This window comes from Phlebotomus argentipes, unplaced genomic scaffold (genome assembly GCF_947086385.1).
Source record: "Phlebotomus argentipes unplaced genomic scaffold, Phlebotomus argentipes genome assembly scaffold_18, whole genome shotgun sequence".
Lineage (NCBI taxonomy): Eukaryota > Metazoa > Arthropoda > Insecta > Diptera > Psychodidae > Phlebotomus > Phlebotomus argentipes.
The window spans coordinates 531,492-551,144 of NW_026776177.1; the positions used below are offsets into that span (position 1 = coordinate 531,492).

Here is a 19,653-nt window from a genome sequence, read left to right on the forward strand (position 1 = left end):
GTTGGACAGGGTGAATCAATTCCGAGAACTTTCCAAAGTAAAAACTCCTGAGAATTTTCCTTAAATCTTTTTCACTAAACTTTATTTTAACACAATTCGTGGATTCATAAAATTCTACTTATCAGTAACACGACATATTTCTCTGCAGACTCTCCTACGACAATTCATGTAATATATTCTTCGAAAATTTCAATAATTTAATGGTGTATAATCGATATTTACCCACACTATTCATCTCTTGGTATTTATAAGACAATTTTCCGTTAATTCACCTAAAATTGGACTGAATAGAGATTACTCGTTTTGTTTTCATACCATTTCTAAAATATATAGCATTCCCTCAAACTCTACAACATTGTTCATAATCTCTTTCTAATTCCATTCTACGCACTTCGGCTCCACTTTGTTCAATATCGGTAAGATTAAAACTTTGCTATCATAAGTTTTTCATAATTATATCATATTTCCCTCAATCTTGTGACTTCATAGCATTTTTTTTGTTTCATCTACACAAAAATTTTGCGCGCACTTTTGACTAAAAAAGTAAAACGAGTCATTCGCATTTCGAGATGCAATTTGATTTTATTTTTAAAAATTCACGTCTCATGCAAAAGTTTTGTCATCGCTACAAAATATAAATGTTCTTTTTTCTTCTTTTGATTTTTAAGAATTACGCATTTCAGTAATTGATTTCTCATTAAATTCCCTATCGATTTTTCTCTTTACTTTTTGATTAATCTATAAGAAGAGTAAAATTTCATCTTGATTTAACTACACGCTATAAATTTCCGAAATACCGAATTGAGTTTTGCAAGGAAAAATGGGTATTTTTTCGATTTTAAAGACAAAAAAATCATTGGGCTTTTCTTTTGAGTATTTTTTTCTTCGAATAATTGAAAGTCAGTCTCTCCTATTTAGTCCAAAGCGATTTAATTGAACAATCCTAATTCGTTTTTCTTCCCACTTTCATCCACACACCCTCAATTCGTCTGCCAAAGTTGCTCTTCTGAGAGTGATAAATTAGAGGGTTTTCTTCTCTTTCTCTCCAAAGGTTCAACACTCAAAAATGTTTCTCCATAAGACACGGCAGTGAATTAAAGAACAAAAAAAACCCCCCGAAAGAAGAAGAAGCTGAAAAAATTCACTTTTTTTTATCCCAAAACAGTGATGATAAATTTTCCACCATTTAATCACGGCGAAAAAAAAGGAAACAACACGCTCAGAAGTTGAGGAGGATTTTTATAAATGTTACCTAATCAGGACTATAAACCCAAAGGGAAGTGAATTAATTGAACTTCAGCAACTAAACTACACCCTTTTAATTGCCACCCATTTGTGTCTAATGAATTTGCGGCTCATTTATCATCTCACTCAGTAGCAATTCCAGCCTCATCCTCAGTTCCACAATGTGAGTCACCGCGCCAGCTGTGTGTCCTGCGTCTGTAGGCTAGCTGAAGTACTTCAGGCCCGCCACGAGCAGGAACTTCTCGATGAAGAGCTCAGAGTCGAGGACAGCGATGTGAGCGGCTCTGCCTATCAGCGCGTTGGCCGTGTGCCTGGAAGACAAACAGCTCGGATGAGAGCCAATTAACCCTTTCCCTCACCAGACACTCACGGCAGGGCATGGTGAACGTCGTAGCGCACGAGAGTGAGCTCCGGCCTGGCCATAATGGGAGCGACAATGTTGTGGACCATCTCTCTGCGGAGAAGAAACCACCGTGAGAGCACGATGTGCTCGGGACTGCTGAAAGGGAAGAGAGGCCTCCCTTCAATCTCACCTGTAAACAACGCCGAGCGTGGACGTGTCCCGCATGGCGGCCTTGCAGAGCTCCAGGCGGGCAGAGTGCGGGGGCACGTATCGATCCTGGCTGGAGCCGCAGAGCAGGATGTTCTTGAAGTGGTGCAACGTGCTTCGCTGCGAGAGGCGGTACAGGAAGCTCTGCCGGAGGTCGGCGGTGTCGCGGAGGCACAGCTGGAGGAGGGAGCCAGACTTCTTCCATTTCTGCATGAACCATATTCCTGGTGTGGGGGGGGGAAAGAGAAAGCCCAGAGCTTTATTGCCACCCACATTCATCCGTGCCGAGGAAATTGAATGATTGACGACGATTGTGGGGCAATTGGACGACCTTTGCCATAATCAAATAATCTATTCCCAGTGCTTGAAAATGTCTCTGATAATTCTATTCGGGTAAAATGACTTCCTGGGAAAATGGGTTGTCATTGAGGGATGCGATGAAAGGAAATTCTACCTATACACGTCGTCACATTACTACAAAAGAAAAGAAAAGAAAAAAAACTCAAACAAATGAACAGCCCAGGAAGAAAGCGAACTTGTCCTTATTGTCCATCTGTTGAGAACAATTCTCAAGTGAAAAGTATTGCAAAGTTTTCTCATTGGCGAAGAAAAGGGGGAAAAAATTAATTCTCCTTGTTCTGGGAGAGACAGAGAGAAAAGAAAAGAGTCAATATGACATTTTTACCCTTAACTGGACGTCTCTTGGCTCAAATTGAGTGACTTTTAAATTAAAGCGCTTAATTTTGTACAGGAAATCCCTATCGGATTGTTGAACAACTTTTGTCATTCGGTGAAAATTCTTGGTGAGTTTCCTCTCCAAATCGATTTCTTTAAATTGGATGAGGATTAGTCACGATTCTTTTCAACTCTCGGGGGATTTTCTCCACATATTCCCACCATCGATTGGCAACAATAATGGCAAATGTCATGTGAAATTAAATTTCAAAGGGCAAAAATCGAAGGTTATATGCAGTTGTACATAATGTACAACTCCACTTACCCATATTAACCAATCCGCTGGAGTTGTAGAGCGTGCCCAGGTGTGGTCCCGAGAGGGACAGGAAGGTGTGCAGTCGTGACAGCAAGGGTCGCATTTGGGGGCGCGCCAGGGCTGATCTCACAATAATTGTGCCCAAAGAATGCGCCACGAAGGAAATGCGAACCGGATTTAGGCCGCATGTCTCAATATGATACATAATTTCGGCCACCAGACGATCCGTCATGGTTTCAAAGTCGGAAAATGTGTCGCCCTGATTGCGCTCCGACATCAGGAATTCCAGATGGGCACCCGGAAGACCCAACTCCAGGTAGGTTCGCACGAGTCTCAAGTCGGCCGAGTTGCCGTCCAAGCCGTGCACGCAGATGATAAGATGCAGGCCATTTGGGGAAAATGCGCGATACTCATCGCTAATGTGGAAATATGGCATGTCGGATGCGAGCTTGGGGAAGTCCGAGTAAATGGCGCCGGTGTACTTAATCTGCTTCCGGAATTCCTCGCGACACTTTTCGAACTCCAACAGCTGAAACGGAGGGTTTTGCGGTGTCTTTGTGCCATTTGTCTGCTCACTTTTCGTCTTCCCCTTCATGTTGCTCACTTCCACGAGATTCTTCCCAACGGTCAACTCCGTGCTGCTCTGAGACTTGAGCATGGGCCTGGGTTTGGGGGTCTTGATGGCCTCGCAGATGTGATACAAGGGATTGTCGATGGCACTGGCTGGCAATCTGGGTGGTGATTTGAGGGATTCGCCATCTCTCGGACTGGACTCTCTCGTTGTGCTCGCTTCCTCCGTTCGCGATGGCGGATCGCGGAATTCGTCTGGCGGCAGGAGAGCATCCATGAACTGCTTGGGCGGCGGTAATTGTAGATTCTCGAACGGATGATTGTCCGGCATTGACGTGAGATCAAACTCGGATTTTGATTTTGTACTCGAGGCTCTGCGCGAACCCGTTGCGGGAGGTAGAAGTTCCTTCCTGATGTAGGGATGGAGACCGTTCTGCAAGGGCGGCACCTCAAACCACCCTCCATTGCTCACCTTAGACTCATCCTTGAGCTGTTGCGCTTTCGTTTTCACTCTGCAAATGTTTGTGGATATGAAAAATCTAAGCTAGTTTGGTCAAACTCACAATACTTACTGAACTGTTACTGTTGAGGTTTTCTTGTGAACCGTGACATCTCCGTTCTGTTCCCTTGACTTCTTTGGCTTCACTTCGCGACTGGGTTCCTCTCTCAACAGCTTCTGTAGTTTCATCCTCAGCTGCTCGCCGTTCAGAATGTGGTCGTCGTAGTTCTTCTCCGGTTCAGGACTGGATTCTCCTGGACTGCTCTTGCGGCTGCTCACGTATCCACTTTGGTCGCTGAGCGAGGATGTGGACTGGCTCGTGGTGCGTTTCCGCATCGGTGGTGAGGTGATGAATTCCGGTGGTGGCGGCGCCAAGTTCGGCAGACTCTCGCTGATGCCAGGCGTGGCTGAGGGATCCAACTCCAGCAGTTCCAACTTGAAAGGCACGCTGGCGGACGACAGGAGGCGTCGCTGTCTCTTCCGTGTCCTCGAACTGCACTCCTCGCTGTCGGAACTGGACGAGTCCGGAGCGTGATTCTCCCCATTCACTTTCCTGGCGCTGCTGTTGGAGCTTCTGGAGTTCCGCCTGGAAATAGTGCCGCCCTCCTTCCCGTTCACCAGCTTGTGCTTCTTCACCCGGATTGGCGGGTAGGAGTTCCTCGGCGGGAGACCCATGCTCGTGCCCTTCGGCAGAGAGTTGTAGTGACATCCGTTGATGTTGTGCTTCATCTCGTGCACATAATCCTTCGCGTCTCTGGCTTCGTGGTTTCTGTTGAGTGTGGCCGCGTGATTGTCTGGCATGGCGTTGACGTAGCCATTGATGAACTGCGCCAAGCCCAGTGGTGTTAACTTCTTCGTGGGATCGCCAGGGTTTTTGTACTTTTGTCTGAACTCATTGATATTCCGCAGAAGATCTTCGGCGCTCTTTGTCGTCTTTCCGTTGTTCCTGCGACGCTGCGAGCTGGACAGGGAGTTTGGCTGTGAACCCGCAAATCTGGGCTCGTCGTGCCCACTTCGACATGCATCACTGGCCGCTGCGGTCTGGAAGGGCGTCTCTAGCTGGTCCAGACTCTTGCTGTGTCTCGTCGGCAGAGTCGAGCAGTTGCCCAAGCAAATGGTGCTGTGCGGCGGATCCCACTGGTTTCCACCCTCGAGGAGTGTCGAGACTGAGTGGCGCGACAGCGTCCGGTAGCGAATGTGATTTTTATGGGCGGCAGGAGCTATGGAGAGACTGGCTTGCAGAATCTCTCCGCCCAGGGCCAGCTTTGGCGTGAGAATCCCTATGATGTTGCCCTTAAAAGCCTCTGGCGGTGGCATTATGCACGAGCACTCCTTCGCATTGAACAGAGTCCCTTTGCCGTGGTGCATCGTATTGAGGATTAACTGGAAAAGTTTTCCAAGAAGCATTCATCAGTTGAAGTGGAAGGTATTTATATGAAATGCTTCTACATATTCAGCAAAATTGACTCGAGAAATTTGTTTGAAAGTCAAAATATGCATTAGTATATTGTTTAATATCAAGAATGGAATGCCCGTTGTTGCAAGATTATTAAATTTTATGAGATATCAAAGAGCATTCACGATGATGTTTTGTAATTTTCATGGGAAATATTTCAAAATTCACTGTCGGAATTCATTTTGTGCTACATTTTATGGAGACCTTCTTTTCCATTTAAATTGAATTCTTGGAAACTTTCATACCTTTTTTCTCTCTCTTATCATGACGGAAAAAATTTTGAAGCATTAAATCAATTCTTCTCGCGTGCTATTTATTTTCTTTTTTTACCTTTCGGTATTTTCTTTTTCTCAAAGTACACCAAATCCTTTTGGAAATTGAAATGGCATAAGAAGGCTTCAAAGAAACAGCGGCATCACGCTGTTAACCCTCTGTAATGCCATCGCAATGTGTGTGGAGAATCGAGACTTGCCATATTTCATATCACACACACAGCTTTCTCAGGGGATTTTGTATGATTTCTGCTCCCGGTGGACTTCTCCATTTTATGAGAAAAATATATTCTCCCAGGACATCTCACACGGGTTTCCCTTGCGTCCTACCTCTCTCCCATTAATGTGAGGGTCGCTGCCTATCCGTCGCCGTGAATACTCCAGTGGGTCCTGATACCTGTCCTCGAAGATTAGTGGCAGCGAGTTGGCGTCTCCGTCGAGCGGTGTGCAGTGGACTGGAAGCGGTGGCAGGGAGCAGAGGTATCGGGATCGCCTGGCCATCTCGCTGATGTTGACGTAGCTCTGGTACTGCGTGTCATAGCAGCTGGCCGTGGTGTGTCTGGGGTGTTCCATCACGAAGAATCCCTCGGAGAAGCGCTTCACGCGCAGAATGTGGTGCTTCTTGGCCAGGAGACTGTGGACGCTGGGCTGACCGGCTGAGGACATGACGCGGCGCCAGTGGAGGATGCACTCAGCGCAGAGTTGTGCGATGTCAGCATTGGCACGGGCTGTGAAGTCATCCTCAGTGTCGCAGAGCTGAAATGAGTGAAGCCATCAATGCTATGTTGATGGCTTGAAGCCATCCCGATGACTCACCTTGGCCAGTTCCACGAGCTTCTTCAGCCTCTGATCGCCTTCGCCGGAAGATGTGAGACTCTGGGCGGAGACGCCCATAAGGACGGCCCACTGATGCGGTAGAACGGTGCTGAATTCACCCAGAGTGAGTTTCAAGGATTCCAGAGCTCCCAGAAGCAAGGCACAAATCTCCTTGTGAATCTATTTGCATTTGAGGGGGGAGGAAAATACATAAGGTCAAAACTTCCATCGCCTTCAATTACACCGTCTCACAGCTCACCTCTCTCGCCTGTGTGAGACGAGCAGCTGCTCCGCCGCCGCACTTTGCCTGAAATATTAATTGAATTTGCGATTGAGCGCCAAAATATTGAAGGATTATGGAATGTGTGTTGACTCTCTGCCACCCACCTTCCCCATGCCGACTTGCGGCCCGAAGAAGACCGCTTCCAGTGGACCGGGCGAGATGGTGCCACGACAATTGAGCTTGCCACTGCCTATCCATGGCTTCGTACTCCGTGGTGCACTACAAGAGAGCTTTCCTAAGTGATTCAATTTCGCACAATCACTTCCACTCAGAATCATATCCACAATGGAATCGCTTGTGATGATAATGGAGGTGGGATAGCGAGGAAATTGAATGTGAGAGAATGGATGAAATGTCTTACCAACTCTGAACATAATGCAAAAGGCTTTTCCTTGCGAATGTGCGTGCATGTGAGAAAGCAAACATGAAATGAGACACATGACGGAGTTATTTACACGAATGAACTTCTCTCCTCTCGACAACATTTTTTTTTCCCCATTAATTAATATCTTCTGGCGCTCATCAAGGGGTGAATAACTGGGTGGTGTTGAATAGAGAGAGAGAATTTCAACGAGCAACTCTCGACATTAACTAGAGCAATTGCTCATTAAAACATTGGCGAAGTGCTTTCTTTTCATCGACCAGTCATCTCTCAATTCACATAGAATGGCTGTGAGTTATGATGCAATAATACATCGTCGCAACCACCCTGTCACTACGTCATCGTTTGATATTCACTCGTGGCTCTTGCGTCATCATCCTCAATCGGAATTAAAGCTCCACTCTTGCTGACTTTTATTGGAAATGCCAGCCAGACGCTCGAGGAACTCTCGACAGACACACCCCACTTGTTGGGGTGGCAGGGGGAGGCATTTGTATCTCGATGACGTAACAGTTTGCCACAATTTCCATAGAGAGCCTCGAAAGTTTTCCCACTTCTTCGCCGCCCATCCCATTCTCGGAATCATTGTGGCCTGAACTCAATCCTACAAATGTGCGAGGAATACGCCACGATTGCAAGAAAGGAAGGACACAAAATCATTCATTTTCCGCGAATTTGTGGGCGGATATTCACGTAAAAATGTTCTTAGTGAAGATGGAAAACGTGGAAAACGGAAGTGTGCTTACACGGAAATTAGTTGAAAGTCTTAAAGTCCCACGTTTGGTGGTTTCTTTTTGAAAACATTGCCACCCCCAGGCGAGGGAAGGTGGGTAATTAATTTTGAATATTTGCCAAGTGGGTGGGAAATCTATTTGTTTATCGGGGGAGGTGAAAGGTGAAAAGTGAATGCCCTATTGGGTCCTCAGCAGCGGTATCCACAGATGAATTGGGGGATTTTCCAGAGGAGCTGACAAGAGGGTTTGTCTGGGAAAAAGCCTCTCGGCTGAACACGATTTGACGATGATGAATGAGGTGGAATTCTTCAGTTTCTCTCGTCTTGCTGAGGGCATTCTTCCTTGTAAAAATGTCGGGTCCTTCTATCTCCGGCAGCTTTATTGTTATCACCACATATGGTGGTGTTCTTGTTTTTATTCCTCCCCGTGGTTTACCCTCTGTCGCAACTTTTCCTCCCCCACTGCCAATATTTCTCCGTCACATTCCGCCCACTCTCCACTGTCATTTTTTCCCACCCACACGCCGGCAAACTTTTTTCCCACCCACCGTGAGACGGAAAAGGGCTTCGACGTGGCGGGATGACGCTTGCTGGGTGAGATTTACGGGGTGCACCAACAAATGATGCCCAGTAAAATGTGAAAAGTTATTGAGAACACCGCGCTTCATTTCGCTTTTATTTTTATCGTGAAGAAAAGGCAACAATTGAGCCCTTGTGAGCATATGCTTTCCAGCGCCGCAATTTCACTTTATTGTGCATGCCACTGTCGTATTGTGTGTCGTGTTTATTTATGAAAGAAACAGAGAATCACCAATAGAGCCACCATTCACGTGAACTGGCGCATTTGTGGGTGAAATCAATAGATGGAGGCGCCTGGTGGTGCAATGGGGACGCCTAGTAGCGAGGGGGCAATAGAAATGTAATCAGAGTGCAGAGCATTTTTGCGATTATTACCTACAATTTATGCATAAAAAATTAGTCAAGGTTCCATATTTACTCCCTTTTCTGAGTTTATTTGACTGTAAACTTCGCAAAAATCAATTTAAACACATGGAAAAGTACCCGAAAAGTTAGATTGAAAACATATTTCAGAGGATTTGAATTTGTTATCTCAAAGTTTGTAACCCCTTGCTTGCGCACTCTGAACAGTCAAATTATGCAATTGGTTGCGGGGGTGGTGGATGAGTGATTGTCACAATTTTTGTCGTATGACCCGCTTTTCCATTTTCTGCCTCTCTGTTTTTCCCACTCAAAGCACCAAAAATCGGGCAAGAGGAATTCCCTTCAACTGCTTGCAAGTTAAATCCCTTTTTCGCGCTACATCTCGTATTCAAGAGGGATGTTCGTGTTCGGAATTTACAATCAAGCCCGAGGGTCGGCAATTGAAAATTGCTCCTCTTTTCGCAGCTGTAATTTATTGATTCACGAGACGAAGATTTCCTCACCCGTTCTGACGAAAGAATTGGCAAGAGTGGGGTGATTGAATGTGATTATTCCGCACCAATATTCATACCCCAAACTGACATGGGATTATTCGAATGAGAGAGGTTCAAAAGTTAGTGGCATTGTTAGAGCAGATAATGTGCCTGAAGCTCTTCTGTGGCTGAGGGAGTAAAAAAAAAAGAACGAAACAGTGTGCAAATGCACAGAGTTTAAATTGCAAGAGTTTATTCCAGAAATTGCAGCTCATTTTGCATTGTTTGCGGTTTGAACCCTTTCAAAGAAGAATGGGGGAGGGAAAAAACAGAGATTGGGAAAATGTGTTGCTCTTGAAGAGGCACTTTGAAACAGTTTAACAACAATTTGTATAATTAGTTGTCTAAACTATGTGAAAAATGACAAGAGCCACAGTTTTAATATAATTCATGATATACCGAAAAGCTCCGTCACAAAGAGTCTAATATTTTTAAAACAAACTATTTTTGGGTAAACCAACAAAGACTGCGTGAAGCATGGCGTGTCGAGAGCTAACGAGTGCCAAAGTGATGATGTGAGAAGGACTTGAGTCTACACAATTAAAAAGAAAAGGCCGGAATGCCATCCAGACCTAATCAAATTTAATGAAGACGATATACACGACACCCAGAATGACAATGGCTCTGGCTTTCAAAAATTAATTAAATCTCCTCCATGGTCTCCATGGGTGTACTCTGAGGCGATGGCATGAAATGGCTCAATGTGAGTGAATTTTGTGGGTGATCCCAGAGTCTAATTGGGCGAGCACATGAATGGGGTGTCCAATATTGACTCGAGTCTCGAGCATGCTAATTGGTCATGGGTCACGTACTTGATGTAAGGCTGATGAAGTGCCACGAGGCTGGCGTGAATGCCCACACTCACGGCCGCCAAGTGGAAGTAGTCGAAGAGGACGGGCAGGTGGTAGTGGAGACCTCGGCCAGGGTGGAAGTTGAGCTGCAGCGTCCGCGATGATGCCAGAGACAAGTTGGTGCCGTTGGTCGTCTGCTCGCCAAACCACAGCTCCAAGTGGAGGGAGAACTCAGCCCGCTCCACCGACTCCTTCAGATGCCGGCTGTCAACTGCAAGGAATTGGGATAAATTGCAATTAGCGTGAGAAAGCAACCGCCTAATCCCGCCTAGCTTTCCGATAAATCACATGGAATTCCCCACAAAAACCACCCACAATTCTCACCCCATTCGTGCGTACTTTCTTAATTGAAGAAAGGGTATTTTTTTTTCCTTAATTCTTTCGCCATGCTACTTTCGCATTCTTGCATGCTCTGAAAGTATTTAAAAAGCATCACCACACAGGGTCATTAGCATTGGAATTTATGGATGAAGAAAGAAAGAAGTATTTTCAAGCATAAAAGTGATTTTCTCGTTTCATAAAACACTTCCGGCACTGTGAATCATGCAAATGACATTCCAGCTGAAAGCTCTCTCTCTCTCTCTGTCTCGTTTTCTCGACCACCGAATAGCAAAATGACTTTGACAGCTTTTGGAGCTCTCTGGTCACTGTGAACTCAAAGCACTATATGAAGTACAAAGGGGGAGATATTATATTTAACTATCTATGTATCTATGTAGAGAGGATCTCGAAATATGCATATTCTATGGATGAATCGCAAAATCTAAGGATAATTGGAGAATAATGACATTTTCTCTCTGTCAGCCAACATCAAAGTGAAGAATATTCTCGTCAGAGAATCGATAAATCATTGAATTCCTCACATAAAGTGTCTACGCAGAGGAAAATTGTTGGGAAATCCGCCCACTCAGACGCGCCACCCATTCTTGTTGTTTCCGCCACGCCCTGCTGCTCTTCTAAAAAATTACTGCCTTGAGCAAAAGGAAAGAAAAAACACAGAATGTGACTCGACTGAAATATAACGCGCCCTTGCTTTTTCCCGCACCGAATATCGCATTCATATTTGAATATTCCTCTCCCAGATGGCAATATGAAAGAACTCCTATTTATTTATAGTTTCCAGTGATTTCTGAAAGTGCTTCTTCTTGAATTTATGACACTGACATACACTTCAGCATGCCATAAATCTCCCAGTGTAATCGCAGTACAGGCGATGGTATCATTTGTAATAATATATGACACTTTTCCACCGATTTCCCACAGAAACATCTTGAAGGAAAAGTTGTGTGTGTTTTATTATTCCTTTCCCATTTTCTCTGTTTTCCTCCAGTGGCCACAATGAAATGTTTCTCTCGGGCGCCACTTAGTGAAATGTAATGCTTTGATTTGTTCCAACAAACACTCAAGTTTGCGCGATAAGAGGCTCATTATCGAGTTTTATTCCTTCTGCTGATCTTGAGAGAGGAAACAAGAGAAAAAGGGACTTTAATCATTTGGCTTAATGTCTGATGCTTCTTTAATGATCCCTGTGTCTTGTGAACTTTATTCTTTTCCAACGCTTTTTAATTAAAATGCTAATGGATGAGAAGAGAAGTTGGCACAACTCAAAGTCTCCATCCCTTTGATGGAAAGCGCGTGCAATTTTCACTAAATTCGACACATTGAAAAGTGTTTAAACACACTTTTCTATTTGTAGCTCTTATGTAGAAGTTTTCCAAGAACGAGAGTCTACTTAAAATATTGATCTTCACTTGATGTGAACGAGAAGACACGCTAAAGTGAATATTTTAGAAATCGATAAATTAATTTTTAAACATGAAATATCTCGGTGAAGCTAATGAAATTTTAATGAACTTCTGCCATGATATAAAATCCAACAAATCCAACATGATATTCACTATATTCCCTCAGTGTATTACACAATTCCCAGGGAATAAAAAGCAGAGTATAACAATGCAGTAATTGTGTGAAATGCGAGAAGCAAAATATTTTCAATTATCTAATTGCTTTCGGCATAGTTAAAAAGCAATTTCCATGTTTGTAAAACTTCCAATCGAATTTAATATTAACGTGATTCATAAATGAAATGTGCACAAAACAGAGCGAAGGATGCGAGGGAAAAATCCTCTGCGAAGCTATTAATCCTCTGCGAAGAGCCTGGAAAGCTCCAACATAGGCGAGAATACCAACTGTGCAATGTTTTGGAAAAGAAGTGAATTATTGGAAAAGTTTTCTCAAAAACTGACTATCATCCGCCTTTTGTCCGAAACGGCCCAACGCGGTTCAATGAACGCGGCGAAATGGTTTAATTTTCATTTCAATGCAAATCCAAGTTCTGCCCAAGGAGTGTCAAGTCCATAAATAAGGCAAAAATCCAATAAGGAGGACATATGGAGATCCCGATGTGAAGGGAGAAAAACTACAAGGCAGCGAAAATCCCCCTTTCGATGCGGGTTTTCATCAATTCCCTTTTGAGGTATATAAACTTTTTAAATATTGCCACCCGAGCTCAGCAAGGAGGTGGCAAGTAAGCTGAGGATTTCAGCGAGTGCTGACGTCATAGTTGTTATGCCATCAAATCGATTGAAGTTGCAAATTGATATGGGGCTGAAGGGAGTGTGACTAAAGTGGGTTGATGAGTTGAGGCTTTTCCTCTTACATCACACAGACTTCGAAGAGTCCTTATGGTAAAAAGTCCCATGATTTTTCTCCACTTCACCCAGAAAAGTGCGGCATTTCAAGGGCTATTCATAACGAATTTTGAGCAATTGATGTTCTTCTAAGAAACCCCTGACAAATTAGAGGAATCACTGAAGAGTTTGACTTGTTTGCACTTTAATTTTGATGTAATTTTCTTTACTTGGTAGGAATTTTAACCATTTAGAGCGATTCCCACCAAAACAATGAATGTTAAAAGTGTGTTAAATTAAGTTAACATAGTATTTTGCTACTCTGAGCCACACATGTAAGGTTTAAAATCGCGATTGTGTTAAAAAATTCAACCATGAGTCTTATTTTCCATTCTGGTTCACACATCTTAAGTTATTTTGTACCGCCTGAATGTGTTATTTTTAAACGACTTTCTAAATTCTTTTTATCATGGAATTATTAGTAAAATACTTGAATTTTTACAATTTTGACACTGTTTTAGCGAGAATAACAAGAGCCTTTTTCCTTATTCATGTTTGAAGTTTATCATTTCTATGTTTGACTGGGAATCGCTCCAATTACTTGTCAAATTCTTGCAGAAATCACCCTTAACTTGTGGCTGACGTGCCCCTTGCGACGCCTTTCTCGCCTCCTTTCCTCAAAGGAGGCGAGAAAGGCCGAGCCCGGAGAAAGTGTCTGCCAGGTGTGGCACTGTGCCAAGAGTGTGTTCTCATCGTGGGCGAAAGAAATGTACGGAAAACTGTGTAAATCTCTATTTAGATGCCATGACTGTATTTCTTACCCAGAAGATGTGCCCGGAACATTACGACGTCACGAAGAGATACCTCTTCGTTTCTGTACAGGATCTGGAAGACGCGCGAGGCCCCCGCGCCGCCCACCACGCACGCCGACGGGGTGGCGGCGCCGGGCGAGCTGGGCTGCTGGCTGCTGGCTCCTGGGGAGCTCTCGGGTATGCACGTCTCCACCTGCACGGGCAAACGAGGGGTGACACGCAGCGAGCAGCGCACTTGGTAGAGCCTGTGAAGGAGATTTATTTAATTATTGCGCCACCCTCTCATCAGCGAGTCGGTATTTTAAGAGAGGAGGTGGAATAAATCGAGTTGAATGACACTCTGCTGGGGGTTCAGGATTTCGGGGGTGTTTTTGAATGGGACGCGCTTGGAATAGTGATTACCTGTTTAGGAATATTCTAGCAGCAAAATAGGAGAGAGAGAGAGTCAGTGAGTCACTTAGGCAAATGGCTTTCAAAGTCATTCAATATTTACGCAAATTTTGGCCAAAAAGAGGACTTCTTTGTTGTGTCTTTGGAATTGTGTGTGTGTTGAAAATGGGAGACGAGTTTGTCACTCAAATTAAAGCATAATATTTTCCTTGCAATTTCCCGGCAATGTGCTCAAAAATTTACACTTACATACTTGGCTTTCAATCACAATTTATTGCAATAAATCGATACTTCATCAACCTTTTCCGGTCGTTTGCCCTTAAATGATAGATCAGCATCTTTTCCAAATTTTCCCCAACACTGATTTTCGAACTGTAATCGGGTGACTCTTGACTATTGACGGATGAGTCAGATGGAATGATTACTTGAGCGCCTGTTGGGGCCCAAAATATGTGCGAGGGTGTCTGTTTTTTTCTTCATTTTGAGGACGACATAATCCCCCCAAAAGGGAGATAAAGAGAAGAAAATCGATAGCATGCTTCATCCCTGGCAAATCTACGGCCCCTTCTGGAATTTATGCGGGGTCGTGGAACTCTTGGGTAATCTCCGTTTCAATGAATCAACATGAGTAAGCGCAATATTGCCATTTTACCCCATTGAATATGATGAGTTTTCCTGCCACCCTTCAGTCCATCCACATTCAAACCATTTAAGCGGGCTTTTAATTGAGTTTCCTCTGCAGGAAAAAAAGTGCGATTGGCCAGTTTCCCGTGAAAGGTCCATTAATTGCACACACATCAGCTCAAATTTCAATGCTCGCGAACATAAGGCCATTATGTAAATTAAAACCATGGATTTTTACTTATATTTACACACTAAAATGCGCTGTCGAACATTCGCAATATTTGATAAAGCACTGTTTATTTCAAATAAAAATATTTACCCTGAAGATTTCGCATGGGTATTTTCAATGTTATCCGTTGCTTAAAACTTTCCGTCATAAAAGTGTGATTTTTTTTTTCTTTCATTTTTACTCTGGGACATCCATAAAAACTGAAAGTACATCTGTTTATCTTGGCAAATTGCGCCAATATTGTTCCTCACACTTCTCTTTCTCCTTTCCATTCCACTCCATCTGGGATGATTTATGATTCGGCCCACCCGCGAGACAGACTCTTTAACTTCAATTATATAGAGACACGATGGTAATTAAAGAAGAGGAGATTTCTTTCGGCAAATCTAATTGCTATCACATATATTTCTTCTTTTTTTCTAAACGCCTGCGAAATTCAGAGTATAATTTTAACTCTACATTGATGAGTCCTCTAATGAATGCTTGAATGGATGTAATGAGAATTTATAGAGCTACAAATTGAATAATAACGACACATTTTCCGCACAATAATTACTCATTTCACATTGATCTGGAGATTAAATTGAAATGTGCAAACTATTTATCACGTGGTGGAGAACTAGTGACACTCCAATTGTTACACCATGATAAAGAGCTCATGCACAAATCCTGGTAAATACACAGCATTTTACGTAATGTTATCGCTAAAATGCAATTAATAGTGGCTCAATTTCATGCCCAACGAAAAGTTTTGCAGAAGCTTTCTCTCGCCCATCAAACTGATAAACTTCACTCAGTGACGACTTTTCTCCAACAATTACAAATTTCACAAAGTGACTTAAGTGCAAAAGTGCACTAATGAAATTTGCACTGCAGCACAAATTGCAAGAAGTTTGCCTATGGGAGAAGTTTAAAGTCTTTCTTGTGTGTGAGACTTTGAAAATTTATTCGATGTGAATACTCTGAAAAAGGATCTATTGAATATCCATGAATGTTTTGTATTGAATATTATGGCCAATATTGAAGTGAATAGAGAATTGCGGATATCGATTAATCAAGTGGAATTCTGCGAGAGATTATGGAATAATCATGACAGATTGAACAACAAGTCGAACATTTATCAATTGAATAATTTCAGAGAAAGCGGATGTGCAAATATGTAGCTTGACGCCCCATTTTGTATCCTGTCGGGCGCCAGAATTCCTGTAAAATTTCACACAACACACCACGAAAAGCCGGTGTAATTTCATGTTCAGGTCTCATGAAATGGTCTGAGCAAAAATGTGTAATTTAATTTGGATGAGAAAGTAATTGGCAATTTATAGCCTTGGCGACAGGTGGAAACTTTATGGTGGAAATTCCACCTCTAAATGCTCTTTCAGGAACCTCATTTAGCATGGAATTGTGTTTGTCGATTTCTGTCGGATGTTTGCTCACAAGCGAAGGGATTCAATTAAAGACCATAAAAGGCAACCTTTTCGCCGATAAAACACCATCAATTACATAAATTGATTTTTCCTAAATCTCCTTCAGCAGAGCCATTTTGAGCACTGAAGGTGACACCATTTCCCCGGGAAATGTATGAATAATTGACGGTGTAATTTGAGGCGTTTCCCATTAAACACTGTTGTAAATTCCTCTATGGATGTAAATGTGGCATTACTATTTTCTCCCATAGCAGTGTCCTGAATATATGGCTTATTAAATATGTAAGTCACTCCGCGTGACTCAATTTGGATATTAAACGCGCGTTGAGAACTTGTGAAGAGCGGACAATGCGGGCTGAGAATAATTGCGAAACCTTCGGGCAGAGATGCCACTGAGGTGCGCTCCGCAAATGCCAAACTCGAGGAGAATGTCGATAAGAATCCCAAGTTCTTGGGCTGTGATTCCGAGGGCGTCATTGGTGGAAAGCTCAGAGACAAAAGCCAACGACCTCGAGGCGCTTTCAGTGAGATTTACACATCCGCATCACATCGGTGGCAAGTTTAATGAGTCACAAGAATTTGTGTATAATTTGTATATTAGATTAATTTGAAGGGAAACAAATACTCTGACCTTTTCACCAAAGAACTGAGATGTGTTACAAATTCCTCTGTAATACTAAAAGCTTAGTCTTTTGTGATCTAAAAGAGCACATGATTCTTTGTTGGTCAAAATGGATTTTCGCCTCTTTTCTTCCCTATTTATGTGCTTCTCTCTTCAGATATATTTCTGCCCATTTGCCCAACACACAATATTCATTTCTCCTGACTCAACCTGTGAATTATTCACGACTCTCCACTCTTCTCGCCATATTTCCCGGTGAGAAGAGACTGGAGAATAGCCGAGATGCAGGAAGTTTAGCATTCATACAGCGACTTCTTGTGCGGAAGAATGGAAAATTCATCATCATATCCAAGTGTTTGCATAGCCATACAGCACACATTAGTGAAATGTTTATGAGTGGTGGAATGTGTGGTAAATAGCAAAAGAAATGCCATTTGGAAGATTGCAAAATGTGCATTGGATGCTACAATAGTCATCCTGAAATGGTTCTTTTATGCAAATTAGTCTCCTTTTCCCCGCGATTCGGTCACCATGATAAACATTTTGCATTGAAAACAACACACAGATGGTGAAAGAATGAATGGATGTAAAAAAGAGTGTCAAAGGAGGAATATTCTTTTTTTGTTTGTGCAGAGAAACAGCAGGAAAATGGCAACAGAGAGGCGCGGAAAGTGTGGCAAAAATAAAATTTCACTGTCAAAGACAGATCAGCCATACAATTTGTCTTGTCATGAAACACTTTGCGGTGATTAGAGAAGGAATCACAGCTATTGGCATTGAAATGACTAAAACACGGCATTCTATCGATGAGGAAATGACAAGGGAAATTCACTACAGATACACTTTGGAAATTTTCTGTACAAAAATTCTGCTTAAAACTACGATGAAAAATATACTTTGATAAAATCCATATTGATATTTTGAGCAATCCTGGACCACCACAAGCCGAAGAAGTCATTTGGGTTACTCTTATTTGCGTAACAAAGATGCCAAAAGGACAGAAGAAGAGCGTGGAAAACAAAGTGAGAAAAACAGCAAAAGAAAATCCACAAAAAATACCTCAAAACGTCCCATCATCTATCAACCGGGCGCCTCCACTGCACCGAGTGTCGTCTATTAATAGAGGCGGCGAACTTTTCACCGCCAAAGGCACCATCAACTGATAAATGTTTCACTGGGCAGAGAGACTTACTATTGCCGGCGTAAATAGAGATTCTCCCTTCGCGGAGGACGAGAATCGATTGCCTGGCGAGTTTCACCATTTTTCCATGCGCCCATCAGCAGCCCCTCGCATTCCCGGAGAGGAAATGGGCTCGTGGGAATATCAGCAATCATCTCCACTTGTGTTGTTTAATTAAAATTTAATTACAGCGCCTTGGAAGTGTGCGAAAATGTTGTACGCAAATGTCGTCCCGAAGTGAGGAATTTTCCTCCTCAAGTGTCACGAAATTGCTGGGATTTTTGCATGGCAGGAGCAAAATTCTGCATAATCAGGAATTTCTTCGCTGATAGCAGGGATGTGCTTTAATATCACAGACGACTCATATTCGAGCCTTCGAGGGTGGTGCGGGAGAAAATATAATTTACCCTGTTATTCTAAACCAGTGAATAAAATCGATCAATGAGGCCACAATGCTTGATAGAGAGAAACTTCGTGACCTTTTGATGGGGGAGTTGATCTAATTAAATTTTAATTTATAAAAGTAAAACAGGATGTGAAGAAACATCAAAGACACAACTTGCTCGCACTTGAGAACCTTTCATTTTTCGGGTCATGTAAATATTTATTCGCTTTTTCTGTGAATCAAACTCCACACATTTGATGAAAGTTAAAATTTAGTTGATGGAAAAGTCAATCTCCTGAATATTATATCCTCAATATTCATTGTGAAATTCAAACTGCGATAGTTGAGCTTTCGAGAGCTTTTCCGCAGAGTATCCAAAAAAAAAATCGGAACCATGAAATGAATTCATGTGAATGAAGTGGAAAAAGTATCGGATGAATTTTTCCTGCGATTTGAGCGCTCTTCTTTGTTGTCAGAGGCAACAAATTCCGGTGAAAATACCTCCAGCTTCTGGAAATTTCGCACCCAGTCACACTGGGTCGAGAGTATTGATTTCCATCTCCGGGGAGTCAAAACACACTCAAACTCCGGTTGCAAATAAATAAATTGTGAAGGCTTTTAAGGTGGATTTCGCCAGTGAATCTGCTGAGATTTTCGCCCAAGAGAGGCTCACGGCCTTTTTGACATTGTAAAATTCATCCCCTTTTCGATGGCACTGCACGTCCTGCTGAATTCCAAGGGTTCGTGTGTGTGTGTATTTGTGCAAAGTGGAATAAATTGTGTCGGAGAAAGTTTGGTGGAAATAAATTTCAATTTAATTTCTCTCTGCACTTCTGCCTGGGCGCGGTGATAAATTCTCCTGGCTCCGGGAGAAAAAGTCGAGGGATTTGTTGACACGGCGAGCATTGCGAGAAACAAACGCAAAAGGGTTGGCCTTTTCGAGTGACTCTCTCTCTCTCCATCTCTCTCGCCTAATTGGGACATGGGGTGACGTCACGCTGGCGACTTACCCCCGCTGGAAGAGGTCCACATTGTAGAATTTGTGCAGTTCAACGACAAACTCGATTGTGGCCTGAAGGTCAGCCATGATGATCAGCGCTGCCCAAGAATCGCACCGGCCTCAAATTTTCCCACGAGCATTCTCGGTGGATTTTCCGCCACTCACACACGCATCGCGCCTAGGCTTATTTTTAAAGTTCGCCTCAACGCAATTGCTCTGGGCAAATTATCC

The 19,653-nt window shown here is 43.1% G+C and overlaps 1 protein-coding gene across 1 annotated transcript; it reads right to left on the reverse strand.

The window, feature by feature from the left end:
• Nucleotides 1-54: 54 nt before the first annotated feature.
• On the reverse strand, nt 55-19,509 carry LOC132260383 (protein FAM135A). The gene is made up of 12 exons (XM_059758449.1): nt 19,433-19,509; nt 13,575-13,810; nt 10,085-10,334; nt 6,787-6,901; nt 6,659-6,706; nt 6,400-6,579; nt 5,914-6,339; nt 3,929-5,238; nt 2,796-3,868; nt 1,779-2,019; nt 1,616-1,699; nt 55-1,556 (listed from the first exon to the last, which is right to left on the reverse strand). Exons 1-12 carry the CDS (start codon nt 19,507-19,509, stop codon nt 1,448-1,450), a joined length of 4,149 nt encoding a protein of 1,382 aa, XP_059614432.1. The 3' UTR covers nt 55-1,447.
• Between the last annotated feature and the right edge of the window lie 144 nt (nt 19,510-19,653).